This window comes from Myotis myotis, unplaced genomic scaffold, assembly GCF_014108235.1.
Source record: "Myotis myotis isolate mMyoMyo1 unplaced genomic scaffold, mMyoMyo1.p scaffold_m19_p_27, whole genome shotgun sequence".
In the NCBI taxonomy this organism is placed as follows: Eukaryota; Metazoa; Chordata; class Mammalia; order Chiroptera; family Vespertilionidae; genus Myotis; species Myotis myotis.
Genome location: NW_023416332.1, coordinates 1,617,164 through 1,638,107, shown reverse-complemented (window position 1 = coordinate 1,638,107; position 20,944 = coordinate 1,617,164). Strand labels below are relative to the sequence as shown.

Sequence of the window (20,944 nt, the reverse complement as noted above, 5' to 3'; positions counted from 1 at the left end):
CTGCAGCTGGTCACATGGGGGGCCCATCACCCACTCAGCCCAGGGCTCCTGTGCACCAGCCGCCCCACGGTCCCGGACCGCGAGGCAGTTATCAGTGTGCGCAGACGGACACACCCAGCAGCTGGGGAGGAGGCTGGCATCAGACACCTGCCAGTGGGTCCCAGCGCTGCCACTTCCTGTTGGGTGACCTCGGGCAGGTGTGGGAGTACACACCAGGAAGTGCTGGGGCCACAGCAGGAGCAGCGGCTCCGGGCGACAGTCCTCTTAAGGCCTCAGGGTCAGAACTGTCCTGGGCTTTTCCTCACCGCCCAGAGCTCCCTTAACCACAATCTCATTTCAGTAGAAGAGGCTTTGGTTCTTAAAAACATATTTAATGAGAATCAGGCTTTACAAACAGGTGAAATGCCTACCTATGTGGTAAGGAGGGGTCATGTGACCCAGCTGCCTGGCAGCCATCGAGGTGGCTTTGGAGCCTTCGGCCACCAGAGGTTCAGGCGGAGTCCTGCTGGCATCTGGCCTGTGGGTCGGGGGGCCAGTCGCCTCATCGCCATGGGCCAGAGAGGAAACACACTCAGACCCGGGCGTCAGCTGCTCACCTTCTACGCACAGCACTGTGGCCCCGGGACCCAGCAGGACTCATGTGGAGGCAGGAAAAGCCAAAGCCCCAACACGTAGGAGACGAGCCAGGCCCTCCCCCACTTCTCTGGAAAAGCTCCGCTCCCACTGCACTCTGCAGGAGGTGGGCTTGGGCCTGCGAGCAGCCGCTGTGGGAGCAGTGAGGCGCTCGTGCTCAGCAAAAACCTGCGAAGGTGGCCGTGGTCCTCGGCTCTGCTGGGACAAAGCACCCAGCGCTGGTCGTGTCGTGTGGCTGGGGACAGGCAGGGGAGCCCTAACCTGGCGAAGGAGTAAGGCACCCCTGCCAGCCCTCCCCGCTGGGACAGCTGGGGACAGCAGGTTCCAGGCTCCTTGGCTGCCTGGCGGGGACAGGCCGGATCCAGGTCCGGGCTGTAGCAGCAACAAGAAGCGATGGCGCCAACGGTCACAGTGGACTTGAGACATGAACAGAACGGCGAAGAGCAGGCAGCCTCAGTTTCCCTGCAGAGCTGCCCTGTCATCCCCTCCCTCCCAGCCTCAAGTCCAGGGTCCAGCCATGGCGGGTGCCTAAATGGCGTGCACGTCCCAGGGAGAGCCAACTTCGCATTAGACTGCGCTGGAGTCGGGCCATCGGAGCTGCTGGGACTTGCCACCACCTCCCGAGGTGTCTAGGGAACCAGCTCGGCTGGACTTGAGCCAGGGAGCAGGAGTGCGCGCGCCGCCAGGGCAGGAAGGGCCTGTGTACAGGGAGGACCTCACAAGTCGATGCCAGGAAGGAGAGCAGAAGTCAGAGCACCGAGAGACGCGTAGGCAGCACGTGGCGGAGAGAGCAGCCCACGGGGCGGGCGAGGTGGGGGCTCGGCAAACCGCCGGGAGCCCCAGGTAGAGCAGAGGTGCTGAGGGAGTCCAGACGCACCCCGACCGCTCCTGCGTCCCTTCTCGCTTCACTCCCTTTCACGCAACAGGGGCTGGAAGACAGCAGGCGCACAGGGTTAGAGGCCTAACGTCAAAATGGCCCCTGACCTGCAGGCATCACACCAGGTCTGAGCTGGTCACACAGACCCCAACCTTCAGTCCCCAAGTCACATCTTTCAGGGAAGCCCGAGCCCCTCAGCCTGACACCCCCTCACACCACCCCTCAGATGCCGAGTGCCAACAGGCAGAACCTGCTCCAAGTACTCAGCTCGTCCACAAGCACCTGCGAGACCAGCCTCGAGCTGGGAACGCAGAGGTGACGACACCCCTCTTCACGCCCAAGGCTCCCCTGGGGAGGGTAAGGCCACACTTTCCCTCCGGAAGCCACAAGAATCTGGGGAAGGGAGTAACCCCCGTCCTCGCCTGGGAGCCCCGGAGCCTGGGCAGCTGCATCTGCTCCGATGGCGGGGACGGGCTGGCCTGACACCAGTGCCCCACCTTCCAGCTGCCCAGTCCCCCACCATGTTCCTAGGTTAGTCTTCCTGGTAAGGCCCACGCCTCTCCTGGTGACCATTCTAGACCCAGCCCTCCCCGAGCCTGGCCGGGGAGACCAGGGCCCGCACCTGTCCTTCGGTCGTGATCCCCACTTCCGGGCGTTTCCAGGATGAGGCCTGCAGGACGTAGAGCACCAGCAGCCCGAAGGCCACCACCAGCATGCCGGTGCTGTTGGCAAAGACCGCCTCGCCGGGCAGGCTGGAGTAGGGCCTGGTGGCGTTCTTCCTGTGGGTGACCAGAAACGTGGGCCCGAGAGACTTCCCCGGTCCTCGCCTGGCGCGAGACCCAGGGCCACGCACAGAGGGTGGCGAGCTCCCGGGACGGGACCCGCAGTGCTGACGTGCTGCTGAGCCCCAGCCCCACAGACACCTGCAGGGCGCCCCTCCCCGAGAGGAGCTCATTTGTAAGTGGCCCCGACAGTGGCCATGTCGTAGGGCAGCCCGAGGGCACGCTAGAAGAGTTCGGCGCAGCAGGTGCTGAGTCTGGGTGATGCTGGCCACATCCCGACGGACCGATTTGCCAAGCTCACCAAGAAAGGCCGCTGCCTTCCAGACCAGGACGCCCAGCCCCCAGGCCCCTCTCGGCAGGGCTGTGACCAGAGCCATCTGAAGGCCCTGCCCTTTCCCCTCCACGCAGACGGCCCACCCACTCACAGGCTGAAGAAGAGCTTCTCATTGATGCCGGAAATGACGGACGCCATGGCCAGAGCGAGGATGGAGGCTCCGAAGAAGACGTGGATGGGCTTGAGGAGGCTGCGCAGCCACAGGGACGCCCAGGGCAGCAGGAAGACGGTGAAGCCCAGGAGCCACTGTGACGCAGGGAGGAGGCGCTGAGCCGCCGTGACCACAGTCGCCGCCGACGGGCCAGGGGACCTTCTCCCTCCGCTCCCATCAAACCTCCCGCCAGGAATTGCCCCAGCACCACCGCGTCCCCGCTGTGACCTGTTTCTCCTACACAAACAAGAACCTTTCATGACTGCGCAGCTACAAGCCCCTCTCCTGCAGTCATCCTTGCCGGCCTCCGCTTCCTTGCGTCCTGGCTCATCACCCCCGGCTCACGGCGCTCTGGAAGCGCAGGCCAGCAGGGTGATGGGCGCAGAGTGAGTGCCGGAGCCACAGTCTCCATGGCCCTTTCAAATGCCCACCTACAGGGTGTGCCTGCAAAGGCCGCCTCCACGCAACCAGCGAGACCAGGGCCCGCACCTGTCCTTCGGGGCTGATGCAAGTGAAGCCCCAAGCAGAGCCCATGGCTGATCCGGCGGTGGGAACCCTAAGGAGGGCAGAGCACCCACCTGGCAGGCGAAGAAGAACACGGTGGTGATGCCCAACCAGCTGTGCAGGGAGTAGAGGTTGGCGATGTGCTTGTTGTTGTGGTATCTGAAGACGGCCACCAGCCCCAGCACGGTCAGGACGAAGGCCAGCAGGTGCAGGGACGCGTGGGCGATTTTCCAGGGCAGCTTGGGCCCCACCCAGGACTGGGGCAGGCGGTACACCAGCGACGCTACCGGAGAGAGCAGTCCAGGGCTCAGCCTCCTCCCCTCTGCTCGCCCCACGTCAGGGGATTACCCACATGTCCCCACACAGCCTCCGACGAGGGAGGGAGGAAATGCCAGGACAGATCAGGAAATGCCAGGACACGCATCGGCGTCTTCTATCCTTGCATTGTTTCCGCGACACCAGCCAGCCGTGAAGGCAGGAGAGAAGGGACAGGGATAAAAAGGGAGGAACAGGTTTCCTGGACCTGCCCTTCCGTCACTGCGATACCCAAGGTGGTCTGGAGGCCGGTTTGCCGGTTAGGTGACCCAGGTCCAGATCCTGGCTCTGCCTCCTAGCCACCTGGATCCTCTTTCTAATCTCAGCGTCCTCATCTGGAGGAGGGATAGCAATAGAGCCCGCCTCACAAGCTTCTTGTAAAAGCAAAATGGGGTGATGACCTGAAGCACAGGGGTAAGCTGCTCTCACAGTGTCCCCCCATCCCCGTTTACAAGTGGGGGAAGGAGGCCCTCCTGGGCCCCAAGCCCAGCTCTGGATGCTCCGGGCCAAGATGAGTCCGGCAGGAGTAAGCAGACCCCTTATGCAGGGCCCTCTAGGCCAAGAGAGGCGTCCACCTCCTGCTCCCAGAGCCGGACGGCCAACTGCAGCTCCCAGGCCCAGCCCCGCCCGCCCATCTCTGTGAAGGAAGCTTCCTGGAACAGCCATGCACGTGTTTCTGTCCTCCACGGCCACTCTCAGAGCACAGAGCAGAGCTGAGTGGCTGCAACACCCATCACGCGGCCTGCAAAGCCTGATGCTACTCCCTGGCCCCTTTTCTAGAAAATACCTGGGAAGCTGCCCTTTCCACATGCCCCATTCTCACTGCTTCTTCCTCCGACTGACACCTGGGCCCAAAGGCAGACCAACCGCCCGACATCCACAGCCCTGAGCCCAACAGTGACAGGCGGGTCCCGGCACGTCTCCCACGCTGACCTCACTCACCAGCGCTGTAGACCACCACCATGCCGGCCACCATGAGCACCGGGTGGCAGTTGAACGTGAGGATGCTGCCATCCCAGGCAAAGCCACCGTGCCAGCTCCACATCCAATAGACGGTGAAGAGGACACACACGGAGCCCAGGGCGGACAGCGCCAGGACCAACAGGTAAAAGCGTCCCTCGGCCATTCCGTCAGGCTCCTAGAAGCAGCAGCAGCCACGTGTCCCTCCGCTCAGTGCACCCACACCAGCGACGACTGTGCTCTCGGTCCGGAGGGTGGACACTTTTCAGTTCCCCTGGGCACCACCCCGTGAGGCCGGACCCCTGGGTAGGGACCGTGACTGAGGCCCCACCCCAGACCTGGCAGCACACAGGGCGCCCCGCAGGCCTGGGGCTGGCCCCGAGTGGCGTCTCCTCTGCTGTGGCCGGTGCCAGGGCTCTGGGCCCACAGGACCCGGAGATAAAGAGCCACCTCCTCACGGCAAGAAGGGGCAGGAATCAAACTCCGGCTGGACCACACCACGGCCGGCCGCACTTCCGACAGGAGCCGACGCTCCCTCAGCCGCCGGAGGACGGCGCTGGGCCCCGCTCTACAGAACAGCTCTCCCGAGGGTGAGCCCTGTGGGCCGGGCCTTCCCTTCCCTCCCGATCCCCACACTCCACACCTTGAACTGGGCGCGGTCTCGGCTAATCCCCAGGCCTGAGCCTTCCGCTTTCTCTTCCTCTGGGGAAAGTCCAGGGGAGAAAAGAGGAAGCGAGAACTCATGCTCTAGAAAGCAGGAGTTTACAGTGTGTCCTCCCCTGACACGGTCGGTGGGAACTGTGGTGAGCTGCAGATGAAGCGTTTCACCCCAGCCCCCCTGTTCTAAACAGTGAAGTCCCCACAGCGCCTCATCCATGTTAAATGGAACGACATTATTCAAGGACCTGCTGTATTTCCACCCGAACTGGTAACTCAGAAAGCAGCTCTGGTGCCAGGCCTGGAGGGCGCGAGGCCCCCAGCTGCCCTTACAAGTCAGGCAGGTGGGCGTGGGGCGTAGCGGGCAGTGCCACTGCCTTCAGCTAACGGGCAGGGAGCACGGGCCCATTCTCCAGGCAGTCACACATCCCACGGGCTCACCAAAACGTGGCACTGAACCAGCTCACAGAGGGAAGAGGGGCCCTAAAGGAGGCAAAACTCACGAGGAGAGAGCCCTTTCCTCCTTACCTTAGACCCGGGCAGGCTGCAGAGCGGCGGCCTGGCGAGGCGGGCAAGGCGCTTGAGCAGGCACGCAGCACTCAGTCTTCTCAGCTGGAAGAGGGGCACAGCGGTGAGGACATAACTCAGTGAGGCGGCTACGAGCAGACCCACACTGGACCCTTACGCACGCGGTGCCGGGGACTCCGCTTAGCCAGCCTGCGAGGAGGTACCTCCCGTTTTACAGATGAGGAAGCGGGGGCTCAGGAGAAGTCGCTGGCACTAAGACCCAGTCACTGAGCAGGAAGTGTCAAACCCGACCGGTTTGCCTTCAGGGCCCATGTTTTTTCCTTGACCACAGTTGTCGGAGGGAGTGAGAAAATGTGTGTAAGGACACAGTGAAAGTCAAGTATTACACTTTTCTTCGTGTCGTCGCTAAGAAAAACCCACCAGCAAAAACCTGAAGCTCGGCCCTAGCCGGTTTGGCTCAGTGGATAGAGCACCGGCCTGCGGACTGAAGGGTCCCGGGTTCGATTCCGGTCAAGGGCACATGCCCAGGTTGTGGGCTCGATCCCTAGTAGGAGGTGTGCAGGAAGCAGACGATCAATGATTCTCTCTCACCATTGATGTCTCTCTCTCTCTCCCCCTTCCTCTCTGAAATCAATAAAAATATGTAAACAACAAAAATAAAAACCGCAGGCTCATGGCCCTCGTGCCTGCCCAGGCCTCTCAGTGGCCCTGACTCTGGGCCAGGCCAGCTCTCTCCAGCCAGGTGTCCACCTAACCAGAAGCAGACACTGAGCTCTCAGGCGGCGATCCAAGCTGCAATCACCTCGGATGAAGGTCACTGAGGTCTGGGGAAAGAAGCCAGCTTCCACGAGGCCCGAAGGCCACAATCAAGCCATCAGCTTCCTCCCTCCTCAACCCGGAGCTCAGAGCTGTCCCTTAGCCTCAGGCCACCAGAGGCTCAGTCACCCCCACCCCTCCCCGCCCCCCAGGAAGGGTAAAGTCAGCAAGAAGGAGCTCTTGGTCAGTGGGCTCCACCCATCAAACATCTACTTTCAGCATTTTCCTTTGTTAAAGGAGAAAAGAATATCATCCAAAAGGGACTGGACCCTCGCCCTGGCAGAGGTCCTGTTACTGCGCTGGGGCAGGCGTGGAACCGGGCACAGGGCACAGGGCACAGACGAGCCCTCCCTCTGCCTGAGATACAGCCACACAGAGGACAGGGAAGGACGCGGGGACGCGGCAATCAGACGCTGAGAACACCCCCTCATGCACTCCGAGGGCAGGCGGTGCTGGTCCAGGAGGTGCTCACCCAGGCGTGGCCTCCTGTTCCGCCCTCGCTTCCCGGGGGCCCATTCTCAGGGCCGGCCGAGACCTCCTCTGTGAAGGGAGGATGGTAGACATTTCAGTCTCGGCAGGCGTCCGGGCTATCACACCCGACGCAGTGCGGGCCGTCACAGGCGACGCCTTCACAAAGGGCCATGGCTGTGTTCCAAAGAAGCGTTACTGACGGACACGGAGACTAATTTCTTACCATCTTCACATTTTACCCTTTTCACTTCTCTTCAGCCACTTAAGAATGCGCAGGCCCTTCAGGGGGGCCCGCTGTGGCCTGTGGTGAGGCCTGCCGCCCTGACTTAAGGGGTCTGCTCGCCAACCTAAACCTCTCCTGGGGCCTCGGCAGGAGGGTTCTCCGTCTCCCAGGCGTCTCCCAGGCTGCACACAGCTCGGCCGGCAGGATCGGTACCGGCCGGGAGACCTGGGGCGCAGCCAGGGGACCCGGTGGGTTTGGTTCCAGGACACCACAGCAAGGCCAGTGTCGCAATAAAGCCGGCGGAACCTTTTTGCAGGTGGAGGGCCTTGCCTTTGTAAGAAATGCAACAGCCGAAGCGCCACAAGCGAGGGCAGCCGAGGGAGAGACGCCTGCCTGGCCCAGGCAGCGCTTAGACGGGAAAAGGCTCCATGTCAAACGCGTACAATGTCACCTTTACAACTTGCAACGCAAATGGATGAGGACAGTCGTGTTGTTGCTCTCCCTTCCCAGGTGGAGGGGGCTCTAGGAATCCGGAAGCTCAAGTCCTGAACGCTCGAGCCCGCGCACCCCTTCTTTCCCCGTGTACGTTCGCTCTCTACACCCTAAGGGTCCCCACAAGACCTGCAAGCAGGAGGCCCCTCTCCTCCGCCCTTCCGGAGCCAAAGCAGCCGCCTCGGCCTCGGCTCTCTCCTGCGCTGCGTCCATCCTCAGCCCCTCCGTCCGTGTTCCACGGACCCCAGCTTTAATGAACGTCCTCTCAAAAAATAAAAATAATAATAAAAAACGCTGGCTCCAGAGAAGAAATGGGACTCGGCCCAGGAGAGCAGCTGGGCTGGCGCAGGAACCCTGGTCGCTCCCCGCACTGGAGCGGGAGACCCCAAGTTCCAGCCCCGAGGCGGACCAGCAAAGCCCCCCTTAGCACAGTGACTGCGGACCCGCCCTCGGACGGGGCGGGGGGCTGGCTCCGGGGTCCGAGGGCCGTCCCGGGGCCGCGGGGGCCACCCCGACTCCCCTCCCGGACGGAGGCGGCCCCGGCCAAGCGCGGGCGAAAACCAAGGCGCCGGGCTCCACTGCCGACGCGCCTTCCGGAGAGATTCGTGTCGGCACAGCCGCCGCCGGTGGGAGGAAGGCCCGGAGGACGGTGTCCCCCCCAAAAGGAGGAAACTGAGGCCGGGCGAGGCCCGCGACAGTGCGACGCTGGGCAGCAGCAAAGGCAGCGCTCGAACCCAGGTCCCGGAACTCCCAGCCCGGGCTCTCACCCCCGAACCACGGTGGGACGCAGCGGAGTCTGGGGTCTCCGAGGCCCGCCTCGGCCACCCAGCGGCCGTTCTCGAGGGTCCCAGGTGAACTGAGACAGAACAGCAGCGAGACCCGCACGCACCGGGCACCACGGCCCTGGATAGCCTGGCAAAACCGCGTCGACCATTTAAAGGATCAGGGCACTTCCGGTCGCGCGCGGGGCCGCCTGGGAAATGAAGTCCGGAGTCGCCCTCTCCTCGCGCGCCAAGCAGCTGATTCCCCCGCCGCCTCCGCCGCGGGCGCCCCACCCCCATCCCCAAGCCCGGGGACCCCGGGGCCGGCAACGCCGTCGCGGGCCCGCCCTGCCCCTCACTCCCCGCCCTTCACTCCCCGAAATGTTCGGGCCCAGCGAAACCCCCGCCAGGGGCTGGCGCTCAGCAAGGCCACGCGGAGGGGCGGGCCCAGGAAAGGGGGGCCCCCAACATGGCCACCCGGCCGTCCACAGAGCGGGCCGAGGAAACCTCCGCCTCCACTTCCGGAATTTGAACCGGTTTCCGGAAGCCAGGACGGTGTCTCCATGACAACCGACGTTGGGGCGGGAGGTGCGCTGCTTGAGGACTAGCAGAGAAAGTGTCCGGAAGCCGGCGCCTTGTTGTTGTTTGGGTTTTGGCTTCTTGCCAAGGCAGCCCCGTTGTTAAAGCGGCTTCGGGGAGGCGAGGGGGCGTGCCCCGGGGCAAAGGGAGCGGCGGGCGGCGGCATCCCGGCTCCACTCCCCGGCCCGCTGGCCGGTGTCCTGAACTCTGACCTGCAGGACGGGGATCGTGCTTTCCCGCCTTCAGAGGAGCTGCAGGGGTAGAGGGAGCTGCCTCGGTGCTGGTGAGTACGCGATAACTACCAGTATCTGATGAAGGAGGAAGCTGGGCGCAGAGAAACCACGTTCCTGCCCGCAGCAGGCGGGCCTTCAGCAGGCGAGCTGGGCGCGGCTCCTGACCCCTCAGCCTCTGAGATGCGGGTACACGCCCGCTAACGGCTGCTGCGCAGGCGGTGTGGGATGAAACAAAGTAAGTCTGGAAAGAGTTGTACATTGTAAAGCATTTTACAGATGTTAATTCAATCTCAATCTCTAACACCTCAAAACACTTTAAAAAAGTATATTTTTATTGATTTCAGGGAGGGAGAGAGAGAAACATCAGTGATGACTCAATAACCAATCGGCTGCCTCCTGCCCGCCCCACACTGGAGATCCAGCCCGCAACCCGGGCCTGTGCCCTGACCAGGAATCAAGCCATGACCTCCTGGTTCATAGGTCGAAGCTTAACCACTGAGCCACTGTGGCCGGGCCACCTCAAAGCATTTTGAAATTTGTCCATAAATTTAATCCAGATAGAGTGGTCACGGACACCCCCAGAGCAACTTCTGGGTCTTGTCATATCCTCCTATATAATAAAAGGCTACTAAGCAAATCAACCGGACAGCAGAACAGCCGGTTGCTGTGACATGCACTGACCACCAGGGGGCAGACGCTCAGCACAGGAGCTGCCCTCTGGTCGTCAGCGTCCTCCCACAGGGGGAGCACCGCTCAGCCAGAAGCCCTGAGCCGGGCACATGGCTGGTGAGCGCAGTGCGGACATCCCCTGAGGGCTCCCGGACTACAAGAGGGCACAGGCTGGGCTGAGGGACCCCCGCATTTCGTGCACTGGGCCTCTAGTATGGGAATAAAGGCCCAGCTTCCATTCCCTGGTGCCCACTGTGTTGCTCCCATAAGCTTACACGCAGTTCTGCGGGAGAGCACCGTCTCCCCTCCGCTTTTTCTGCCTGCGCCACTTCCCACTTCTCCTGTGCCAACGTGTTCCCGCCTGGTTCCATTTCGGCCTGTCAGTAATGTAAGACACCGCTTTGTGCAATAGGTGAGAGCACCCAGACCAGACTGCCTGGATCCGAATCCCAGCTCTGCCGCTTTCTAGCAGTGTGACCTTGGACAGATTAGTTCATCTCTCTGGACCTCAGTTGTCCCATCTGTAAAATGGGGAGTATCTTCTACTTCGTGAGATTTAAACAATAGGAGTGCTTAGACTGGTCCCAGCACACATGTAAAGGATTGCAGCCGCAGTAAGTATCAGTATTAGAATCGGTATTATTACGCGACCAGACACTCGTGTGCTCCTGGAGCCCTTTGGCCTCAAAGTGGTTGAAAGAGTTCTGAGTGTCCAGGTTCCCAGCATGGAGCACGGGGGAAGGGTAGGGTGAGGTGCCCGGAGGGAGTGCCTCCCCGGGGTTTGTTGGTGGGGGTGGTTTTGTTCACTGCTGTATCCAAGCACCTAGCGTGGTGCCTGGCCCATAATACAGGGTGTCCCAAAATTCACGCAAGAAGTAATGTTGATAGAAAACACAGGTTTATAATTAAAAATTGTAAATTTTTTATTGCTTCATAAAGTATACAGTATAGGGTTATGTATGGAATAGCATATCGGGTAAATGCCCTCCACGGCTTTGCTGGCACATACGCACACTTTTGTTGAAATTTTCCATGACCATTTTGCATAAATGTGGCTGAATTTCGATGAGGCTCATTTTTATCTTGATGGCTTGGTTAATCGACAAAATTGTCGCATTTGGGGCTCAGAAAATCCACGAGTGATTGTTGAGAAACAAATGCATCCACAACGTGTCACTGTTTGGTGTGAATTTTGGGCTGGAGGCATCATCAGACCATTCTTCTTCTTCGAAAATGCGGCTGCTCAGGCAGTAACAAAAGAGTGCGTATGTGCCAGCAAAGCCGTGGAGGCCATTTACCCGAAATGCTATTCCATACATAACCCTATCCTGTATACTGTATGAATCCATCAAAAGTTTACAATTTTTAATTATAAACCTGTGTTTTCTATCAAAATTACTTCTCGCGTGAATTTTGGGACACCCTTTAGGTCCTCGGGAAATAGTCATTGTATTCATGAACTTTTAACCACTTTTTTTTTTTTGCCCCAACAGGCTCTTGTCTTAGAGTAAAAGAAACAGCTCTGCTTCTTCTCCCTGGGCGCCGGGCGAGTCGGGTGCTTCCTGGGGGACGTGGAATGCGCCCTCGGCGGCCGAGAGCAGAGGAAGATGCTGCAGGCCAGCGGCTACAGCCTGGTGCTCTGCCTGCAGCTCCTGCTGCTGACCTATGACCTCTTTGTCAACTCCTTCTCGGAGCTGCTCCGCGCGGTGCCCGTCATCCAGCTGGTGCTGTTCATGTGAGTTCAGGGGGTGGGACTGACAGCCAGCCACACGCAGCGTGAGGCCGGCACAGTCAGGCCTTAAGAGTGACTAATAGGGAATCTGAGGAAGGAAGTACGAGGACCAGGGAGACGCCACAGTCCTGCTTCTCTCCCTCTGACAAGGGCCTGGGACACGGGAGCAGTTCACATAGACACGGTCCGACTGCTCACCCTGTCACTTTCTGCATCTGTGAGCAGAAATACTGCCTCCTGTGGCCATGAGGAGGATGGCAAGATGGCAGGCTAAAGGGCAATTGTATTCATAAAATACGTGACTCTCGCACGATGGAAGCCGATGGAAGCCGATGGACGCCGTCGGCATTTCCCTTCACAATGACATGTGGAGACTCCACGAGGCCGTTCCGGGGGAAAGTGCAGTCCTAGGCGTGACCGCCCTCCATGCAGCAGTGCCCTGGCCTGCAGACGGCGCGCTCGTCACAGTGGCCACCCCCACCTCCTGCTCCCGTGGAGTTCCCTTCTGGTGGAGAGGGAATGTACATATTTTAAAAGGGTCATTTCAACTAGTGATGTGTCCTGCAGGACATGCAGTAGCTGGGGAGGGGCGGGAGGGAAGGGCCCCTTTGGCTAATGGCGCGGAGGGAAGTCTTTGTGAAGAGGGACACCTGAACTGAGACTTGGGCGGCCCTGAGGCACAGCCGTGCAAAGATCAGCAGGCGCTTTGCCGTCTGGATGGGAGCGTCTGCTAGGACAGGCTGTGTGCCCGGCATGGCGGCTCTGGACAGAAGGAGGGACTAGCTGCCCACAGCGCCCAGAGGCTCCTGGAGGGAAGCGTGTCAGCAGGACGCCTTGTCTGTGGCTGCAACTAGCTGCGCGGCCAGTGGGAGCCTTAGCTTCATCTCATTTGGGGCCAGAGCGCATGCTCCCTCGGGGGGCTTCGGAGGACGGGGTCACAGGGGAGGACAGCGTCTGGGTGCCCCTTGGGACCCAGCGCAGCGCGTCCCTCACGGCCGCCCCGTGGCTGTGCTTTGTTGCATTTGCCTGCAGCATCCAGGACATCGCGATCCTCTTCAACATCATCGTCATCTTCCTCATGTTCTTCAACACGTTCGTCTTCCAGGCCGGCCTGGTCAGCCTTCTGTTCCACAAGTTCAAGGGGACCATCGTCCTGGCGGCCGTGTACTTCGCCCTCAGCATCGCCCTCCACGTCTGGGTCATGGTGAGCGGGGAGCTGCGAACCTCTGAATCCTTAAAGGGCCAGGAATAGCTTTCCTCGGGGGCGGCATCATTCTCGCACATCGCCCGGACCCTGGAGCAGAAAGGGGAAGGGAGTGTGGCCGGGACTAGGGTATGTGAGTCTCTGAGGCACTTTTGCCCGACCTTCCGTGTTGGAGACCAGCTTCTGGAACATTCAGTTCACCTTCGCCCCAAACAGGTCTCCTGGGTCCAAAACGGGAAGTTGAATCTCATCTGTTTGGGTGGGTGTTGACCCAGGGAATTTATAGGCCCCGGTGTCTCACGGGAAAGAGCCACGCCAGAGTGCTGCTTGCCCGTCTGTGCCTCGGCCCCGCGCCACCGTCGCCCCCGGAGAGCCGACGCCAGGTGCCTCCTCGGCGCTCGATGGGCGCAGAGCCGACGCAGTGTTCGTGGTTCCCGGTTCCTTCCGCCTCACGGGCTTCCTCCCTCGGGTGTCCCGGGGTTTCTCAAGTCGCCTTCTGAGGGCGCATTACAGCCTCCGGGCGTCTGGTCACCTCGGCACTGAAGCCACCTTCTGGGGGGAGGGTGGGGGGAGCCGGCTGTGCCAGGCCGCAGGCGCTTCCTAGAGAAGCTGGTCCCTGCTCTGGGTCCTGGCCGTGTCCTGGGAAGCCCGTGGTTACGCCACGGTGCCCAAGCCCTCATCTGGCAGCCTGAGCCGGAGCTCTTCAAGGACGCAGTGCCCCGAGGCTGCTAGTGTGGCCTTTCTCCGGGCCGGGGCTGTGGGGCGAAGGATAACCAGCGTAGTTCACACCTCCCCCCTCAGCGTTCAAAGGAGATTTGCTTCACAGCAAAAAAGGGCGCTTGAGGCACCTCTGAGGACCCCCACTGGGGGCTGTGGAAAGAGGGTGAGATCAGCCTGACTTTAAACCAGCGGCCGCTGGGCAGCTCACCCAGTTGGAGGCCTTAGGGCCGCTCCTGGCCATTGACCTTCCTGCCCCCCTGTCTCCTGCAGAACTTACGCTGGAAAGACTCCAACCGCTTTGTGTGGACAGAGGGGCTTCAAACGCTGTTTGTGTCCCAGAGGCTAGGTAAGGGCGGCGGCCTCAGGCCCCCGCGGTCCCCCGCGGCTCTGGCGGTGAGGGCCTGGGCCCTGGCTTGTGAGCCCCCACAGCTGGTGGGGGGCGGGGGACAGCCACACCAACAACGGGGCCGCTGCCCGTGCTGCGGAGAGTCCCTGGGCGTCAGGAGGAGGCTGCAGCCTCCTGGGGCTCCGTTCTCGCTGAAGCAAGTCCTCAGGGGCCCGGCCTCCTCCTCTCGCCCCCAGCGGCGGTGTTGTACTGTTACTTCTACAAACGCACGGCCGTGAGACTGGGCGACCCTCGCTTCTACCAGGACTCCGTGTGGCTGCGCAAGGAGTTCACACAAGTCCGAAGGTGACGCGTCACACTGATGGGTGCCTCCTGCCTAGCAGGGGCCACATGTGGATCTGCGAGGGGGACGATGGCCCCGGGCCTGGGACACAACCGACAGGCTCAGGCCAGTTGTGTCCAGCAGCCGAGAAGCAAGATCCTCCCTCTTGTAAACTCAGGTTCCGGTGCAGACTCCAGGCCATGCATAGCCCCCCGGCCCCTCTCGGCTCTGCCCGCTCCTCCCCCCTCTGCTCACAGGGCCCTCAGCTTTATCCGTGGGAACTCCCCGCATCTGCGCTCTGCTCCACATACTAAGGACCAGGCGACACAAAGAGGGGTGTTTCTGTGCTGCTGACTGGCCATGCCTGGGACATTGAGATTCTATGCCCAAAGCCCTTTCTGTTTCTTACGTTTTATAAATAGGGAATAAATGGAAGTTTTTCCAGAAATGGTGGTGTCCGTCGGTCTAGGTCGCTCCCCTTCCTGGTAGGAGGCATGCCAAGTCCCAGCCTCGCCCCGTGGGCAGCTCGGGCCACAGAGCATACACACATAATACAGTTTATCGAGTCCCGTTATGCATACACGATATTTTTGGAGGAATTCAAAATAATGCCCCGCCCCGCCCCACCCCTGGAGCCCAGACTTCTGTGCTTCCTTCAGACTCTGCCCCGTCAGGTCCCTGAACTGCCCTCAGCAGAGCAGACATGTTCCTTAGCCTGTGTTGGCAAAAGACAGTTTTTAAATCCGTGTGCCCAGGGTCTCAGTTGTCTGTTGCCAGAACAGCGTGTGAGGAGCCGCCACCGGATTCAGCACAGACAGCCACAAATGGTCACGCGGCTCTTGAGGCGGGTTCAGGCGGCCTGGCCGAGTCGGGCGTTTCTGCTGGGCGCGCTCGTGAGTCTGGTCAGCTGTGGGTCAGCCAGGCAGCGTGATGGCCCCGGCCCCGTGGCTCTTGGCTAACCCGGGCTGCCTCCGCCGGGATGACGGGGCTGTTCACTCAGGTTCACATGACTAGCTGAGTCTCTTCACGTGACAGTGGCCGAGGAGCAGGCGAACAAGCCCCCGTGAGCAAGGCCATGTCAAGCCTCTGCTTGTGTTGTGTCTCTTTGACTGCCGTTGGTCAAAGCAGGTCCTGTGACTGTGCCAGGGTCAGAGGGAAAGCAGCACTCAAGTCTCCTGGCAAAAGGCTTGGCTGCAGGCAGGGCCGTTCGTCAGGCCACCCCCCAGGAAGGGGCTCCGTGAGACTTGTTATCCGTAGGCACCAGCACAAGGTCCTTTGGTGAGGGGCCAGGGAGTAAATATTTTCAGTTTGAGGGCCATGGGGTCTGCTGCAGCGACTCGACATTATGCAGGAGAGCAGCCACAGCTGACGCAGGAACGAATGCACACAGCTGTGCTCCGGCGACACTATTTTAGGACGTGAAATTTGAATTTCATATTTGCATGTGTCATAAAATTTTTTTCAACGATGTAAAAAGGTCGTTCTATTCTTAGCTTGAGGATGCAAAGCCAGCTGATCCCAGCCCGGGTACTCAGGCTGGATTTGCCCGGCCATCGTGTGCTGACGCCCGTGTGGAAGCCTAGAATGACGCTGTGAGGAGAGACCGGCAATAACCTGCTGTGCTGTCAACACTAACATCTAAAAAGAAAAGGTGCAGCCGGCCGGTGTGGCTCAGTGGTTGAGTGTTGTCCCCTGCACCAGAGGCCACCCGCTGGACTCCCGGTCAGGGCACTCGTCCATCCCAGAAGGGGGCGTGCAGGAGGCAGCCGACCCATATTTCTCTCCCTCTCCTTTCCTCTCTCAAAGCAAAAGATTTTTTAAAAAGGTACAATGCCCAAACACATCATCTAAGATCCATATCCTATAGTCAGAAAAAGTGATCTAAAAACTCCTAACAAAGCCGCCATCTACACCTACTATCCCTTCGATACAAAAAATAATTAATAGCTGATCTTTTCATAAAGGATCTTGCAGAAGTATAATCCCTTTGCTCATTAATATCCTGAAAGGATTGTTCTCTTCCGGTGGAAGCCAGCGAGTGCAACCCAATGCCTGTTTCCTCAAAACACTCACGGCCCTTTGTGGCCCTGAGTCTCTGAGACGTGCACTTCCCTTCACTGCCCAGGCAGAGGGCAGGGCGGCAGCCAGGACACGGCCAGCTGAGCTCATGGCCTCACTGCCGAGGGACAGAGGGGAACCGGGGGGCCCACATGCACACAGTTCACGTGTGAAACGAGTTACGCAGCTAATCTTCCCACGCCTGCATCTCTGCCCCTCCCCCCTTGACAACCGACATTTATTTATGTCCTTCTCATAGACTCTGTAGTATTTCAGAAACATTTTACAAAATAAATTGCCATAATCCTACCCCACTCATGTATTTCAAATCCTCAACTACAGTCAGTCCTCCATATTCATGGGTTCCGCATCCATAGTTCGAACCAACTGCAGATGAAAAATACTGGGGGTGGGGGTGGGGAACACGATAGTTGTCGCTGAGGGTGTTACGCCGTTAGGCCTGTCGTGCCTGACCGCATTGAACAGGTACAGGCTTTTTTCTTGTTCTTGTTCCCTAAACAATACAGGGTAACAACTGTGCACATCGCATTCGCATCGCTGAGGCACTGTGAGCAATCCAGCAATGGCACAGCCACAGGAGTGTGTAGGCTCCGTGCAAACACTATGCCGTCGTATAGAAGGGGATGAGCATCCCTGGGATTGGCGTTTGCCGGGGGTGGGGTCCTGGAACCAGCGCTCGGCAGAACCGAGGGAGGCTGTACGCACATGTGTTCTCCCCACAGCACGGTCACGGTCACCGGGGCTGTGGCGTAACATGGTTTGGGGTTCTGTTGTTTAGCAGTAGGAGTATGTTTTTAAGATACGATGTAAATTGATTCCTTAGGAACAGTCAGCTTTCAAAGCTCCGAGAAAGAAAGTAAACACTTTAAAAGTTCGAGAGGCTTGTAGTCGGGTGGAGTTGCTGCCGGCTGATGGGACGGGGATGGGGAAGTAGAAAAAGCAGATCAGATACAAATGCCGTCTCTTTAAGAGGCCTCAGGGGACTGCTCAGTGAGGCAGGCTGGGGCCTAAGCCCTAAAGGAGGAGAGGCCCAGCCCAGTGCCGACCACCAGCAGGCTTGGCCCCGGGGCACCTGCTGGTTCCGGGCTTGAGCTAGAGGCAGGCATGGCCCCCACGGAGGGCTGCGCCAGGGACCAGGGAAGTCAGCTGAGCTTCGTGGTCTCACTGCTGGAGGGACACGAGAGGGGACGCGGAGGAGCGGGAAGCACGTCACATGACTTCTCCTCGAGATGTTTACCGAATTCTGGAGCTGGGTAGGGACAGAGGCTATAAAAAGCCCAGCCTCAAATCTCTGTAAAGCAGAACGGAAGTGTCGGCAGGCCTATCACGCTGGTGATTAGAACCCGGGGCCGCTGCGGGGGGGGGGGGGGGGGGGGGGGGGCGGGGACACAGGGCTTTCAGGCGAGAGCTCAGGAGGGCTGCTCACTAGGAACTGGAGCTCATCAAAGTCACGGTGCAGCCTCAACCCTCAGGCCCCGAGTGGACTCAGGTGAACAGCCCCCGTTCTGCCTGCCTAGCAGAGGAAAGAAGGGAAGAAAAACACCTAGAGGCACTCTGCTTTCTCCTGCACAATGCCTGGGCATCAGAAAGGCACTAGCACGTCCAGCGATAGGGCTACATTATTGATTATATTTTTTTATTGATTTCAGAGAGAGGAAGGGCTAGGGAGAGAGAGAAACATCAATGATGAGAATCGTTGATTGGCTGCCATCTGCACACCTTCTACTGGGGACTGAACCCAAAACCCAGGCATGTGCCCTGACCGGAAATTGAACCGTGACTTCCTGGTTCATAGGTCCACACTCAATCACTGAGCCACACTGGCTGGGCAGAGAAAGATTTCTTAAAGATACTCCACACACAAAAAAGAAAGAAAGAAAGGCGGCCCTGGCCAGGTAGGTCAGTCGGGTAGAACTTTGTTCCAATACGCCAAGGTTATGGGTTTGATCTCAGGTCAGGGCACATATAGGAATGCATAATAACTCAACAACAAACGATGCTTCTTCTCTCTTTCTCAAACCAATATATATATTTATAAAAAAGAGCCACACTGCCCTAGCCAGTTTGGCTCAGTGGATAGAGCCTCAGCCTGTGGAATGAAGGGTCCCAGGTTCGATCCCCGTCAAGGGCACATGCGGGGGTTGTGGGCTCGATCCCCAGTAGGGGGCGTGCAGGAGGCAGCTGATCAATGATTTTCTCTCATCACTGATGTTTCTCTCCCTCTCCCTTCCTCTCTGAAATCTAAAATATATATAAAAATAAAATAAAAAACAAGGCCACACCTACATACATCACAGTCAAATTATTGAAAGCTAAAGATGAAGAGCAAATCTTGAAAGTGGCAAGAGAAAAACCACACAGCACATACAGAGGTGATAAAAATTAACAACAAATTAACTGAAAACCAGAGGCCTGTGAACAACCCTCCTGGCACAGGTGAGCCACGGCTGGTGGGCAGGTGCGCCAAGGCTGGCAGCTCTGTGTGCAGGAGGCCTGCAGTGTGTGATGCCCGCACGGGGCGTGGCAGGTAATGCGGACCGACCCTCTGGGGAGAAGAGCCAGAGTGGATGAGCTGAGGGAGGGAGCTGGGCACCGCTGTGGGTACAGCCCACGCCAGGGGGCTTTGGGAAAACGGTCCAGGGCATCAGTAAACAAGGCTGAGGGCCAGGTGCGCAGAGGTAGGGAGCTGCGTTGCCCGCGTGCAAGGCCTGGCCTAGGCAGCATCGTGGACAGGAGGACCTGGCCGGCCTCAGCGGGTTGGGAGAACCTGCTCCAGGTGCAGCTGGAGCAGGGCGCCACCTGGTGGCCAGTGGGCCCGGCACCTGCGAGGCTGGTACTTATTGGCGCGCGAGCCAGAAGCAACCAGGGCTTCCGAGGGGAAGAGGAGCCCTTCCCTCCTCCAGTCCGGCCAGTGCCCTCGCGGACAGGGGGGAGGTGCCAAGGCCAGGCCAGCATCGCAGCGCGGGAGCTGAAGGTGAATGTGGAGCCAAGAGGCAAAACGTAGACAACAGAGTCTGGTTTCGCCTGCCCAGCTCCCGTGGGCACCCACACACCTTCGAGCTTCCCTCGAGGTGAATATTCCACCTTTCAAGACAGGACCGTCCTACCGGGGCATTCTCACCCTCTCCCCAAGCGGGACACCTGCCCACTGCTCTCCGGGGGCGGGATCGCTCTGCCCCGTCCCTTCCACGGCGGCCAGCTGGTCACCGCGCTGTCCTTAGTCTGGCGACTCAGATGACCCGGTTTGAGCGCCATCGGCTTCCTCCCCTACCGGACCGACCCAGCACGCTGACAGCAAAGACAGCTCGAGCCCCTCGACACCCTCTCCTTCCTGCTCCCCGCGGCGGGAGCACCTGACTGCTCACCTGCTGAGGCTTCAAAACCCCGTTTGCAGGCGCCTCTTGGGAACCTCTCGCCACTCCCGCGAGTCCTCCGTCCTCTCAGCGACCCCCGCACCGCCCCCCCCCCCCCCCGCGAGCTCCCTGTGGGTCACGTGCTGATCACGTGCTCCGATTTGTGCTCCTTGAAAGGAGCCTCGGGTTCTGGTCCATGTCGGTGCCTTCTAATCACCTGGTACATTCCACGCACAACCCGCCCCCCCGCCCAGGCTGCCCGCTAGACAAACGACCCCTAACCGCACCCCGGCTTGCAGAGCGCCGTCAGGCACACCGCTCCTCCTGTTCAGACGGAAAAGGGAATCGTGGGGCGAGGGTCCTGTGGTCACATGGCCACAACTGACCACTTCAAATATACATATTTTTAAATATATTTTTATTGATTTCAGAGAGGAAGGGAGAGGGACAGAGAGATAGAAGCATCAATGGTAAGAATCAGTGATCGGCTGCCTCCTGCACGCCCCACACTGGGTGGGGCCCAGGCATTGTGCCCTGACTAGGAATTGAACCGGGGTCCCTTCAGTCCGAAGGCCGACGCTCTATCCACTGAGCCACACCAGCTAGAGCAAAATATATATTTTTTATTGATCTAAGTCACAATGGTTCTCAACCTTCCTAATGTCGCGACCCCTTAGTAGTTCCTCATGTTGTGGTGACCCCCAATTTCATTGTTACAAATTGAACATAATTAAAGCACAGTGATTAATCACAAAACAATATGTAACTATATATGTGTTTTCCGATGGTCTTAGACAACCCCGGTGAAAGGGCCGTTCAACCCCCAAAGGGGTTGCGACCCACAGGTTGAGAACCGCTGAAGAGGAAGGGAGAGGGAGAGCGAAACATCGATGACAGAGAATCATGGACCTGCTGCCTCCTGCAGGCCCCCTGCTGGGGATCGAGCCCGCCACCCGGGCATGTGCCCAGACCAGGAATCCAACCGTGACCTCCTGGTTCACAGGCCCACGCTCAACCACTGAGCCACACCGGCGGGCACAACTGACCACTTCAGCCAATGCCTTGTAACTGGGAGGGTGGGGGGCCGGAGCCCGAGAGCTGCCCTGCCCGGGTCCAGCCGACCGCTCCGTGACGACCGCGGTTCCTCAAGTCTCGGTGAGCCCAAGTCCCCAGCCCCCTACTCCCCGCACACACGCCACCAGC

At 59.5% G+C, this 20,944-nt stretch overlaps 2 protein-coding genes across 17 annotated transcripts; one reads left to right on the top strand and one right to left on the bottom strand.

Moving 5' to 3' along the window:
- Positions 1-350: 350 nt before the first annotated feature.
- On the bottom strand, positions 351-19,771 carry LOC118649042 (cytochrome b ascorbate-dependent protein 3). 14 transcript variants are annotated; one of them, XM_036295761.1, is made up of 8 exons: positions 8,511-8,654; positions 5,742-5,825; positions 5,200-5,258; positions 4,539-4,734; positions 3,356-3,564; positions 2,718-2,872; positions 2,133-2,289; positions 1,392-1,562 (listed from the first exon to the last, which is right to left on the bottom strand). In XM_036295761.1, the coding sequence occupies exons 4-8, from the start codon at positions 4,720-4,722 to the stop codon at positions 1,539-1,541; spliced, it is 729 nt and encodes a 242-aa protein (XP_036151654.1). In that variant the 5' UTR covers positions 4,723-4,734; positions 5,200-5,258; positions 5,742-5,825; positions 8,511-8,654; the 3' UTR covers positions 1,392-1,538. The 14 variants fall into 14 exon arrangements, with proteins under 14 accessions (XP_036151646.1, XP_036151654.1, XP_036151657.1 ...); XM_036295764.1 differs by lacking the exons at positions 5,200-5,258; positions 8,511-8,654 and adding an exon at positions 19,754-19,771; XM_036295758.1 differs by lacking the exon at positions 5,200-5,258 and having other exon boundaries at positions 4,539-4,858.
- On the top strand, positions 8,744-14,757 carry TMEM138 (transmembrane protein 138). Of its 3 annotated transcripts, XM_036295770.1 has the most exons (6): positions 8,744-9,551; positions 10,398-10,599; positions 11,479-11,720; positions 12,750-12,921; positions 13,912-13,987; positions 14,224-14,757. In XM_036295770.1, the coding sequence occupies exons 3-6, from the start codon at positions 11,593-11,595 to the stop codon at positions 14,334-14,336; spliced, it is 489 nt and encodes a 162-aa protein (XP_036151663.1). In that variant the 5' UTR covers positions 8,744-9,551; positions 10,398-10,599; positions 11,479-11,592; the 3' UTR covers positions 14,337-14,757. The 3 variants fall into 3 exon arrangements, with proteins under 3 accessions (XP_036151663.1, XP_036151662.1, XP_036151661.1); XM_036295769.1 differs by having other exon boundaries at positions 8,744-9,366; positions 13,912-14,757; XM_036295768.1 differs by having other exon boundaries at positions 13,912-14,757.
- Positions 19,772-20,944: the final 1,173 nt, after the last annotated feature.

Excerpts from the sequence above, each read along its gene's own strand:
- LOC118649042 (XM_036295753.1), bottom strand. The coding sequence starts at position 5,433 with ATGGATGAGGCGCTGTGGGGACTTCACTGTTTAGAACAGGGGGGCTGG. Across the intron at positions 3,565-4,538 it reads GGTGGTGGTCTACAGCGCTG|CGTCGCTGGTGTACCGCCTG; the intron begins GTGAGTGAGGTC and ends TCTCTCCGGTAG. Across the intron at positions 1,563-2,717 it reads GAGAAGCTCTTCTTCAGCCT|CCCCTGTTGCGTGAAAGGGA; the intron begins GTGAGTGGGTGG and ends GCTGTCTTCCAG.
- TMEM138 (XM_036295769.1), top strand. The coding sequence starts at position 11,593 with ATGCTGCAGGCCAGCGGCTACAGCCTGGTGCTCTGCCTGCAGCTCCTG. Across the intron at positions 11,721-12,749 it reads ATCCAGCTGGTGCTGTTCAT|CATCCAGGACATCGCGATCC; the intron begins GTGAGTTCAGGG and ends ATTTGCCTGCAG. Across the intron at positions 12,922-13,911 it reads CCCTCCACGTCTGGGTCATG|AACTTACGCTGGAAAGACTC; the intron begins GTGAGCGGGGAG and ends TGTCTCCTGCAG.